This window comes from Manis pentadactyla, chromosome 14 (genome assembly GCF_030020395.1).
Source record: "Manis pentadactyla isolate mManPen7 chromosome 14, mManPen7.hap1, whole genome shotgun sequence".
NCBI classification, from domain to species: domain Eukaryota; kingdom Metazoa; phylum Chordata; class Mammalia; order Pholidota; family Manidae; genus Manis; species Manis pentadactyla.
In genome coordinates this window covers 61,507,342-61,520,065 of record NC_080032.1, presented here as the reverse complement: position 1 = coordinate 61,520,065, position 12,724 = coordinate 61,507,342, and the positions used below count along the sequence as shown (strand labels likewise).

At 48.1% G+C, this 12,724-nt stretch overlaps 1 protein-coding gene across 3 annotated transcripts in view; it reads left to right on the top strand.

The window, feature by feature from the left end:
- The window catches only part of CRACR2A (calcium release activated channel regulator 2A), a 120,492-nt gene extending 115,272 nt beyond the window's left edge, over window positions 1-5,220 (top strand). For all 3 annotated transcript variants that reach the window (XM_036908400.2, XM_057491513.1, XM_057491511.1), the window contains one exon: window positions 933-5,220. In XM_036908400.2, coding sequence (XP_036764295.2) covers window positions 933-1,017 — 85 coding nt within the window. In that variant the 3' untranslated portion in view covers window positions 1,018-5,220. The remainder of the gene's footprint in view (window positions 1-932) is intronic.
- Window positions 5,221-12,724: the final 7,504 nt, after the last annotated feature.

The window sequence follows — 12,724 nt, the reverse complement described above, 5'->3', positions numbered from 1 at the left end:
TACTTGGGCATTCATTCATTCATTCATCTAGGCATTCATTTCATTCCATCCACCCACCTCCCATCCATGCCCCCATCCATCCCCCCAGCCATCTGCGCATCTATCCATCCAATCGTCCATCCATCCACCCATCCACCCAACAAGTATTTAATAGAGCCCATTTTGTGCTCAGCACACATTATGAGGCATTAAAAAAAAACTTTTTTTGAGTAATTAAGAACCCGGAACAGCCCCTTCTATGCATCAGAGAGGTTGTAGAAATCCACGTGGAGGTCTAAGCTTTTTTCTGCCAGGGTAAGTTATGCTACCTCTCTGAGCTTTGCCCCTGACACAAGAACATCAGTCACACCTCCGTGCCAGCTCACATGTGAGAATCAAAAGAGATGCTTAAGGTGGAAGTACTTTGAGTATAAAGCAGGGATAAAATACCGCTATTGCTAATCCTTCACCTCCTGTATTTAATCTGGAGCTGTGGTCACATGGGGCAGCTCTTCCATAGACTCCACAACCAGTAAGTATATTTTTTGAGCCTCACTGCGTGCTGGGTACTGTGATAGGCTGCAGTGACACAGAGACAAATTATACAGCCTCTGTCTGCGAGCAGCTTTCTCAGCTCAGGGAGCCAGCCTAGGAAGCAGTACTCCAGGACACCAGGCAGTGTGGTTCTCACAGAGGAAGTCAGAGTGTCATCAAGGGGCAGGAACACCACCTATAGAATCAAGAGAGGCTTCCTGGAAGAGGTGTCCTGAAGGATCCATATTAACAAAACTATGTCTTTACAAATTATAATCATGCACTGTACTCCCCAGGGGAGACTCTGATACTCTCTCTGGGGCTCTGATGAGGTTGCCTGCTACTCCGTTACCCGATGGCCTGTAATCCAAGGGCCTAGTAGCTCCCCACTTCTGACACTGTACCTTCCCTTCTCCCAGGGTCCTCAAGGAGCATGAAGACACAGTGAGGGAGGACACCATACAGGTTCGCTGTGCTGCCAAGAAGAAATCCTGCTGCGGCTGAGAGGAGCTGGCCTGGGACTGCTGCGCCCAGGCCCGAGGCCACAGGGCCTTCCCGGGTCCTGCATGCGGGCTCCAGGGTGCCTGCTCCTGCCATGGCCCAGACCTCCGTCCTCACCAGTGGGCTGCCTTACCCTGAGAGGAAGGGGAAACACTCGGGGAAGCTGTACCCGGACCCTTGGGAGTCTTCCCCCCATTCTCGCTCTGGGCCCCACATGCCCATTCCTTTTCTATTCCCAGCTTGGTTTCCTGGGGGAAAGAAACAGGTGGGCTTTTCAGGAAAAGCCACCACATGCCTTCTCCCGCTCCCTTCTCCTCCCCTCGCCCTTGGGAGCCTCAGTGCAGCAGTTGCCTTGGCAATGTTCAGGGTGGGCTTGCCGCTTCCTGTGGGCCAAAGACACAACTTGGGCAATGCCAGGGAGGGTGGCCTTCCTTTGGCCTTCCTCTGGACAACGATGGAATGCTCTTGGCATACGCTTCATGGACCTTGGGGCGCCCACATGGGGTTGTGAGAAGCAAATCAGGGTGCCCTAGTTCAGTTCCACGCCCTGTCCCCAGGGGTCCTGCTCCTTCCCACGCTTCAGGGCCCAGCCTCTCAGCAGCCACTGTGCCCACGGTATTTGCCCCCTTGGGGTCTCTGGAATGGTGCCTTACAAAGAAACCTCAGCCCTTCCTCTCCACCACCCACCCACATCCCTGGCTGCAAGGTAGACTGTGGGTGATAAATTCATGCCTGGGGCTAGGGAGGGGGCTTCCTTCTACTTTGACTAAGAATTAAGAAGAATACTAGGGGGAAAAGCCAGCTGCTGCTGGAGGGTGTAAGTAAGGTAGCTGTGTAACAGCCATGTTCCAAATGTTTCCCAAAATAGCTCTGAAAAATCATACATGACAATTAACGGCGTAGATTAACGTGCAGCCAGTGCGGCCCAGCACCAGGTCCATAGTTACTGACTTCTTCTTATTTTATTTTACTTTTTTCTAGAAGGCTGTATTTAAAAAAAAAAAAAATGTGCAGCTCTGCTGTGGACACTTTGCTGGGGTCTGAGAAGTGAACAGAGAATAGCTGCAGGCTTCTGCACCCTCTGGAGGCCCCCTCACCCATCCCTGGGATCAGGGGCACTATCCGGGCTGGTCCCTTCAGCTGGGGGGTGGTGAGTCCCAGCCCCTGGCAGGGGGCCAGCATCACTGACTGGCTGTCGGGGGGCTGGGGAGGGCATCCTTGCCCTGAGTGGGAGTTTGGATGAAAAACCATAAAGATCACTGCCTATTACCATTCTAGGGCTACAGATTCAGGTCCCCACAGAAACGTGGGTGGTGTCCACATGTACATGGCGCATGCAGGAAGGAAGGGGGCAGAAAGTGTCCACAGGCCTCCAAGAAGATGATTCAAGAGATCTGTACATAGCCAGCCAAGTCTGGAAGAAGCCACTGGCCAGAGTTCCTAAGGGTTTTCCCTGCATCTCCCACCTAGACTCCCCAAAGTGTCAGAACCCCATGAGTCACCAGGCAAGCGCCTGCTCCCTTTGTGCAGACTTCTCTCTCTCATCCAGGGCTTGTAGGTATCAGGGAGGGCATCAAGGGTGCAGAACAAAAACCAGCCCTGAGTACCAGGAGGGGTCCCGTGATCTTGGCCAAGACAGCTCCCTCCCTGAGCCCCCATCTCATCAGTAAAATGAAGGGTGGGCTCTCCAATGCTTTGGCCTCTTCCGGCTCAGTGCTTATGATGACATATCCATTTTTCAGCGTAGCCTGGCCCTGTCCAGTTTGAAGGGAACACACAGGAAACTCCTTCCCCTAAGAGGCAGCCCTGGTGGTAGTCTCATTAGTGCAATGCAGGGTATGCAGGCTCACCCAGAAGCAGCTCTCCAATATCCATGTGCGCATGTGCTGCTGTGTGAGGGTGTGGTGGTGTGTGTGCAGGACAAGTAGAAGGATGGGACAGCCATGGAGAAAGTGAACCAATTCCCCTGCTTCTGTCCAAAAACAGAGATGGCAATTGGAATTTATGGGGTAAGCAGGCTATATCTGGGGTTTCCCAAGCCCACAGATGCCTCTATCCCCAAATGCCTAGTGCCCGGCTTGGACTAGGTATTTTCCATTTAGGAAAAGTGCATTGAGGACTTAATGCAGGGCAGGATGACCTTAGTGCCTGGCCTTCCAGCATGTAGGGCAAACCCCACAAATCTATAAAGGTACAGGCAGGGGTGCAGGCCTCTGCTGTTCCTTTCTCCAACCCCACTTGAAGCAAGTATGGAGGTTGGGATGTTATAGGGACTCTGAGAATCCCTGTGTCCCCAGGTCTCAGCCTCCCCTTCTTTGCCTGTTGCTTTTAAGTTACCATGGTGATCAAAGCCACCCCTGTGGCTGTCAGCCTGGCCCAGGGCCTGGCAGAGTGCTGTCAGAAAACCCTTCTGGGTTCCGGCCCATTTACATTGCTGTAATGATCTTAAGCAAGTTGCTTAACCAGGTTTCATGTTCATCTGTAGCCTGGAGATTTCAGTGTCTACCTCACAGGGAAGTTTTAAGTATTAAATGAGGCAATGTACATGAAGAACTTAGCACAGTGCCCCATATATAATAGATGCTAACAAGTAGGGGCATTACTGATATAAACATCCAGTTGCTTCCATGACTATCGGCATCGCTTCAGTTTCAGATTTAGAACTAACACTCACTAAGCATCTACGCATAAGTGGGCAACCCCACAGACACTACCTCCTTTGAGTGCCCAGTTGCCCAACCTATTTGCCTGGCATATGAGGTCATTTCAGCATTATCTCTTGGTCTTGTTCTCCTTTGTTCTTACAGACTTCCCACTTTTCCAGCTGGTACCAAGGTCCTACCAGTGTCTGGCTTCAGCTCACAATACAGCCTCCCTGTCTGCCTGTGGTTCTCAAGGACTCAAGACCTGGTGCCAGCTCCTCGGTGTTTACCTAGGAATGGCATCCTTGGACACACACTTGCTTCCTTATTCTGAACTCCTTGTGCTTCTTCAGGGGTCTGCTACTGCCCTCAGCCCTGAGCTGCCAAACCAAGAGTTCTAGCACCAAATCAAAGCCCTAGTTGCTTTGCTTCTTGTCTAACATTTATATCCCTTCACAGTTTCTTTGGGGTCTTTTCTGTTCCTTGGTGACATCCTAGATTTCTCCTACTTCTCCCCATCCTGTATTCTTTCTCTGTTCTTAGTATTTCTACCCAGTCTTCCCTGCTCTGTCCCTGGGCTCACTCCAGGCCATACTTGTATATTCAAACCTTTGTCTCAGTTACTAAGAGTCATTGCTCTAAAGGATCTTAAACCAATTTCAGCTAAGGTGTTAATGCAAATGGTGACTTAAGGGCTATATTTATATTTTAATGAAGAACTCTAAGGGAGGAAAATTTCAACCCAAAAGAATGAATCTTTAGTGGTCATAGGGGTCAAATATTTAAAACAGAGCTGCCTTCCATATTCCGCTTAAAGACCTCAGTTAGCTTCAGGTACTTGGGGAGTCTATTTCTATATCAATAATGTTTATAATTGTTATGTCTTCTTTATGAACTGACTCTTTATCATTATAAAGTATTCTTGTCTATAGTAACATTTTTTTTTAAGTCTGCTTTGTCTGATATTAGTATACCCACTCCAGCTCTCTTTTGGCTGCTGTTTGCATGGTATCTTTTTCTATCTTTTTACTTTCCAGCTATTTACTGCCTTTGAATTTATAGTAAGTCTCTTCTAGACAGCATATAGTTGGGTCATATATTTAAATCTGTTATTCCAATCCCTGCCTTTTAAGTGGAAAGCTTAGTCTGTTTACATTTAATGTAATGGGTAAAGTACAATTTATGTCTGCCACTTTGTTATTTCTCTTGTATATCTCATGTCTTTTTTGTTCCTCTATTCTTCTATTACTGCCTTCTTTTATGTTAAATAATTATCTTCTAGTGTACTATTTTAATTATCTTGTTATTTCATTTACTACATATTTTTTAACTTATTTTCTTGGTAGTAACCCTGGGGCGGTGTGTGTATGGGGGTTACTATTAATATCTCAGTTTATAACAATGTAGTTTGGATTAATACCAACTTAATTTCAATAGTACACAAAAATCCTCCCCCCTTATGGTCTTATAGTCACAAATTATATCTTTATGTATTTTGTTCCCATCAACATAGATTTATGCTTTATACAGTTGTCTGAATCAGATAGAAAAAAAGGAGTTACAAATAAAAAATACATTTATACAATCTTCTATGTTTAATTCTGTAATTGATTTTACCAGTGCTCTTTATTTCTTCATGTTGATTCAACTTACTACCTAGTCTTTTCATTTCAGCAGTAGTTCTTACAAGTCTGCTAGAGACCAAATGTCTCTGTTTTATTTGGAAATGCCTCAATTTATCCTTCAGTTCTGAAAGATAGTTTTGCCAGATATAGAACATTTGGTTGACAGGGTTTTTTCCCCCTCTCTTTCTCTTACTACTTTGAATGTACCATCTCACTGGCCCCCCTGGTTTCTGATGAGAAACCAGCTATTAATCTTACTGAGGATCCTTTGTATGTAATTAATTGTTTCTCTTTTGCTGCTTTCAAAATTCTTTGGCTCTCAACAGTTTGATTTTGATGTGTCTAGTCCAGAGCTCATTGAGTTTATCCTACTTGGAGTTTATGGAGCTTCTTGGATATGCACAGTAATGAATTTCATCAAATTTGGGAAGTTTTTGATTACTGCTTCCTTAAATATTCTTTCTGCCCCTTCCTCTCTTTCCTTTTCTTCTAGAGCTCCTTTTATGCATGTGCTGGCATGTAGAATGGTGTCCCACACGTTTCCAAAGCTCTTTTCTTTTTTTTTCATTTTCTCTTCTCTGTGTTCCTTATATTGGATAACCGCAGTTGCCCTGTCTTCAAGTTCACTTATCCTTTCTTCTGCCTACTCAAATATGCTGTTGGGATCCTCTAGAGAATTTTTTCATTTCCGTGATTGTACTTCTCAACTATAGAATTTCTGTTTGGTCCCTTTTTATAATTTCTCTTTATTGATATTCTCTTTTTGATGAGAAATTATTCTCATAATTTCCTTTAGTTCTTTAGACATGGTTTCCCTTAGGCCTTTGAACATATTTAGAATGGCTGCTTTAAAGTTTCAAAGACCTCATGTTGATTGCCATCTCCCCTGTGACTAATCAAGCTCTGCTTACCAGCCCCTGCTTCCTTCCTCACACTCCAAAAATATACCCAGGACTCTGGTTTCATTCCATCGTCTCACCCCTAACCTTCTTCCCAAAATCTTTCCTCTCTCTGGATTGGAAGAGGAACATGAAACTCAGAAGTCCTTCTAATCTGGGAACACTTCTCTCCACCTTGAGCTTCTGGGTGTCCTGCTGGAGAAGAGATGACCAAAGAAGTGTCCAGACCCTTGAGGAAGTAAAGGGAGGCCAGAAATTCTTAGGCAGTATTCACACTCCGGCCAAGAATCCAGACATTCCACAAAGCCTCATTAAAAAGGGATAGGAGGGGAAGACTATTAATTAGAAGCTTTTATAAAAAACAGTTTAATTACTGCAAATATTGAAAGCATACTAGATAAATAAGCAAAAACAAAGACATTAGTGGCCTATTGCTGACTGTCCCTTGTAGTAGTACTGCCAGCTCTCTTCCCATCATCTGGGGAAAAGAAATTGGCTACAGAAATTACAACCAAGTTCAATCAAAATCTATAGGATTTTATTTTATTACCTATTTCCTCCCTTCTTATCCCGGAATGTGTGTTTCAGGGTGAGAGATGGGAATGATGGAGGTTGACAAGATATAGTACCTTTCTAAACCTCCTTCACTTCCTAACTCTCTTAATGGTTCTACTAACACACAGGTTAATTACCAGCAGTAGCAGTAACAAAGAACATCATAGCTCCACCTTTCATACAATTCAGTGGATCCAAATTAATCAAAGTGCCCTACTTAGGAAGAGCCTTGCTAGAAATGATGGGGGTTGGGAAACCATATAGTGCCTGGCAGAGGACCTGAAATGAATGTGGAAACTGGGGGCATTGGCAAGGCTGTGTCATTTATCATCCTGGGGCAGGACTGAGTCAGGTCTAAGAACTGCCCCTCTCTCAGGGCTAGGGCTTCATCAAGGCTTTGGCTTGGATTCAGAAGTGGTATTTGCAGGCGCTTGTCATGTCACCAGGAGACTCCTCTCCCAACAAATGAGGACTCCTAGGCCCATAAGGCCTGTGCTATCATAATGAATTATGACTGGATCTATCTGACCTATAAAAATAAATACTACCCATAAAACACTGCACTACTAAGCAAAAATGTCCAAAGAACATTAACAAAGAAAAGGGTTTTTCTTTTTTTTTTTAGCTTGGGAACAGGGATTGGAACACGTAGAGCTCAGGGGGCCTCAGAATTCATTTGAGTAATGTGAACTGGAATTCACTGAGCTTGTATAGCCCTAGGTCAAGGGTAAAGTGTCAGGGTGTGATCCTGCATCCAGTCCATAGGCTCCACAGGCCATTCTGTAGTGATGGTGTGCAGTACTTATTCATACACACTGCCCATGGGGCTCTAATGAGCAAAACACACTGGGCCAAGCTCCTGAAGGCAAAAGCATTCATCTCTGCCACCTTATACTTGGTACAGTGTCTGGCAAACTACATTTGCCTGATAGGAGCAAGTAAGAGCAGAGCATCATTTCTCAAGAATGAGGCCACCATTTGGTGAGCCACTCTTCTGAAGCCCTGGGTCCCAGGGGCTGGAAAACTGGCCCCCCACACCCTGGTAGACCTGTGGGGTTTGCCTTGCTGGTTCTAATGAGGTGCTGCTTCTGGCTTTTAAAACAAAGTACTAAGAAGCGTTCCAGCTGCTGTGATTCAATTGCCTTTCTGACAGTGTGATGCCCATCAAAGCCTTCCATCTCATCACCCTGCAACCTCCCCAGTTGCTGCCAGTAGCAATCCATTACCCGCGGACAACTTGACAACTCAATTTAACTTAAGTTCCGTGCCTCTGTGCATAAGAGATGCTTCCTCGCCCAGTTCTCTCCTTCCTGATGTTGAACCAGCCATCTTTACACAGGCTGTGCCTCTCCCACATGCTTTCCCTAGCTTCTAAAGATCTGCTCAAAATGAGAACCTGCCCACAAGTGGTGTGACTTGGGGAAAACCTGGACCTGCTTGACGCTATGAGCCCCAGCTTCCAAATCTGCCCTACTGCCCAGTAGCATGAAGGTCACATGAGAACTCTGGGGAAAGGGTCTAGTCAACTGAAAGGCTCTGGACAAATGTTAGTTATGACATCATCTCGGACCATGCAAGAGATCAAAACCAAACAATAAGAAAATCCCATGCTTTTTGGTAATTGGGAGAAGCTGGGGCTTCAGGGAAGAGAACCTGCCATTTCCCTGGGCTAGCCGAATAGGAAAGCTTGTATTCCTGGAGTGCCAAAATGGGTGACTTTTGTCTAAGAATGTTGTCTTGCCAATGGGTTTCAGCCCCAGGCAAGTTCACTATGGATTCAATGTGACCAAAGAAATGACAGTAGAACGTTCTTGGGGTCAAAGGGTTATACCCAACTTTATTTCCACAGTAGCAGGTCAATCACTAAAATCCTGTCAACTCAGAGTGAGTCTGCACGCAGCAAGCCGGTCTCTGCCTCTGGGCCTCTCCGCCCTGCAGTAGTCTCAGTCTCTGTCCTCAGCACCACTGCCACTCCAGTCTCTGTTCTACAGCTGTGCATCCATGCAGCCATGCCACCATGTCACCCAGAACACTGGGCGGAGTTCTTCATATAGAGTCAATAGCAATGTATTGCCCACACGTGTGTAGTGAGCCAGCCAATCAGGGCCAGGTGAGAATCCTGGCCGTAGGAAACTTCACTTTATCCACACCCAGTCAAGACTTAAGATAGCACATTGAATTGAGCCACCTTTACACATGTGCTTTACAAAACACTTTCACTTTGGGATGATGAAAAAGTTCTGGGTTTCCAAGGTAGCGATGGTTGCACATGATATTGTGAATGTATTTAATGCCACTGAGTTGTACGTTTTTAAATGGTTAAAATTGTAAATTTTATGTTATGTGTTTTGACCATAATACTTATTTTCCAAAAAACCACTTTTGCAAACATTTATATTCCATGAATGAATGACAGATTGATTCTCTTCAACAACTGAGGCTCTGAGATGCCCACTGTTTGTCTCAGGTTATACCCAGAGATAAGGAGCCGGAAAGGAAGACAAGCCCACTTAAGGCTCTTGGAGCTTCAGTGTACTTGAGGGGAGGAAACACTTAGAAACCTATAGGAATACAGGGGTATTAGGGTGGAAGAGAGGCCTGAACGCTGTGTTCAAGGATGAAGGGCTGACGGTTCCACTCGTTAGATTAGAAGAGTCAGTGCAGAACACGGGGGTTGCCATATATCCCAAGGACATGTGTCCCAGTGAGCAATGCCCAGCACTGCCCAGAGCTCTCCAGGGAGTGAGCTCTCTGACACTAGAGGTGTTCAAGCAGATGTTGAGCACTCTGCTCTTAGGAATGTTGATGAGAAACTAGATACAATGAATTACAAGGCCCCCACCTCTGCCCCACCAGCCTTGAGAGTCTAGGATTCTCTTCACTGAGATTGACATGCAAGTTGGTACTATAAAGCATGATGAGGAGTCAGGCTGGGTGTCCTGCCAATGGGTTTCAGCCCCGGGCAAGTTCACTATGGATTTAATGTGACCAAAGTAATTGACAGCAAAATGTTCTTGGGGTGAATGGGTTATACCCAACTTTATTTCCAGGTGGCAGGTCAGTCACTAGAATCATGTTCACTCAGAACGAGTCTGCAGGCAGCAAGCCGGTCTCTGCCTCTGGGCCCCTCTGTCTTCACAGCTGTCCTCTGGGCCTCTGTCCTCAGTGCTGCCACCACTCCAGCCTCTGCTCTGCTCTCCTGCAGCCTTGCAGCCCTGCCACAGTGTCGCCTACCCAGAGCACTGGGCGGAGCTCTTTATATAGAGTCAACAGCCATGTATTGCCCACAGGTGTGCAGTGAGCTAGTCAACCAGGGCTAGGTGAGAATCCTGGCCACAGGAATTCTCATTTTATCCACACTGGGTTAAATCCAGAAGCTTCCCTCGACCAGGAGAATGGTGGGCTCATTCATTTCTCTAGTTCAGGTTCCCACTAAGCCTCATCCACTTCCTCTTCTGCCCTTCCTCCCTTGATGTGTCCCTCCCTTTCTTCTTTCTGTTTATCTTTCTCTTTCCACCATCCCTCACCTCCCCTCGGCCAGGACTCTCACAGTCAGGGAGTGGAAAGCACCTGGCCCAAAAGTCTGCCAGGGAGATTCATGCTTCAGCACCTTCCCTGGTGTGGGGAGATGTGCTGAATCTTTGCCAGCGTCCTGCCAGCTCCTCTATTGTGGCAAGTGAAATTACCAGCTTCACACTGTGGGTCTATTTAAATCAGCTTTTCATGTCTGATGGATTTAAAAATATGCTAGAAGTCAGCATCTTAAACACAAGACACACAAACAAGCAGATGAGTCTGCATTTTCCTCTCTGTGGGCCCACCCCACCCTCTTTCCTTCCTTCCCCTCTCCTGCCCCCACCCAAAGCAGTGTTCATTCATGCAGCCCATCTCCCCTCCTCTCCATACTCCTCCCCTTCTCTCAGTGAAGGGGAGTCTACAGCCTCAACAGTGGCTGGAGGCCCCCTGAGGTCTGGGTTCCCTCCTCAACTCTTCTGGGAGACAAGTAAGACCACCAGCTTGAATGCTGGGTGTCCTGGTGTGGTCTCACTCCCTGCACAGCCAACGGGTCTGCACTGACTGTTGTGTGCAAATGCAGCCTGGACTGCTCATCAGGCCCCCTCCTGTCACAGATGAGGAGACTATAGCCCAGGAGGAGCAACCCACCAGCTTGGTGGTCAGTGAGCGGCTGTGCTGGCCCCTGGCCCACTGCCCTGACAGTCCACAGCCAGCCTGGCCCACCTGCACCTTTGTGTTCAGTTTTCCTGGAGGCCATTCGCTAGCCCTGAACCATCCCTCCTCCATCACCAATAATACATCCACCTGGAGAGTGTCACAGGATCCTATTCCAGCTGTCCCCAGATATTTATGGGGAACACTTGGTCTACTTCGGTTGATCTAACCCATTTTATCCTGCTGTAATTTAAGTCATATTCCCTCCAATCCCTGAGTGTCATCTCTTTGAGACTTGATAAGTGGGCCCTGCAGCACGTCCTCCATCTGTGGGCAGGTGGCCAGCTGCCGGACGGCAGTACTGAAATCAGGGGAGCCGCCTCACCTGGCCATTTCCTCCAAGCCCGTGAAGAACCAAAGCTCGCTGCGGTTTGTGGGCTTGAGGGAAGAACAGAAAACCTGCAGCCTGGCTAATGAGCAGGACCCTTAAGGGCAGGGCCAGAGTCACAGCGTTTAGATGTGGACACATATTTTGCCCTCAACTTCCATCTACTGGTCAGCCTTCCAGGCCTCCCCTGCCCGGCCCTACCGCCCGCCTCCCGTCACCTTCCTCGGAAGCCCACGTCTCTGAAGGCCGGCCCGCTAGAAACACTTGGAGAGGGCACAACAAAGGCCATGTAATCAGCGATGATCGAAGGGCAGCATTAGCAGAGCCAAATTCGCTCCCCGCATGGGAGAGAGTCACCCAGTCCCGGCCTCCTCCCACTTCCTCAGGCTCCTCGGGATGTCCCTCTGCAATCCTGGCAGGATCTTCATTTGCCCCTTGAGCCTTCATTTCTCACCCTGACCCCCCCCGAAAGCCCAGCCGCCCTTCTACCACCCCCAAACTGAAACGTTTATGAGGCCAGATCTTCCTGGAAAGCTCTGAGCCCAGAGTTAGAAAATAACAGCGGAGCTGCAGAATCAGCGAATCAGAGACTCTCCGGGAGGGTGGGGGGCGGGGCGACTGCAGGCCCTTCTAGTCCGACACCTTCTTTCATAAGTGAGAGCAGTGAGGCCCAGCGGGGACGGCGCCCCCCTCAGGCCACACGGCAGGTTCTCAGAGTAGGGGCCGTGGGTGTTCGGCTGCTGACAGGAGCGTCAGTGCGAGCCGTCCCCTGTTCGTTTGGCAAATACTGAACGCCTATGACTGTGATGGGCAGGGGACCGTCCTTGAAGCTGAAGTACAGATATACTGGGATGCAGAGCCGTCCCTTTAGACCACAGTCCATGGGCGGGTGGGGCAGGGACAGACATAAAATCCCATGCTGCTAACACAGCATGATGAGCGTGGGCACAGAAATTCTCCCAGAGACAGAGTCGCCAAGTGGTGAGGCTCAGAGGGACTGAAGCGCCCAAGTCCTGGAGGTGGTCAAAGCCCGGGGTAAGTCAGAGCCGTAATAATAGCTAATACACATAATGCCTCCATGTCCCAGGCACCATTCCCATTAAACCCTGACTGCCTCCCCCAAGGAAGACAACAGGATTATCACCAGCTTACACATAAAGGAAACTGGGGCAGAGAGAAGTGAACTGACTTGCTCAAGGCCACACAGCTGGGAGAGGAAGAATTGGGGTTCCTCCGTGGTCCTCCTGTCCCAGGGCCCACAGTCCACCAGGCCGTGTGCTCCTCTGAGCCCAGGTGGCTGAGGATCTTTAGGCCCAGCACCACAGGAGCCTCCTGCCACCGTGGCCAGGCCTGAGCTCCCGCCCAACTCTGCACCTCATGGCAGGTCATGTTTAATGACCTGAGATCCCCCAGGCCCCAGCCCTACCCTGA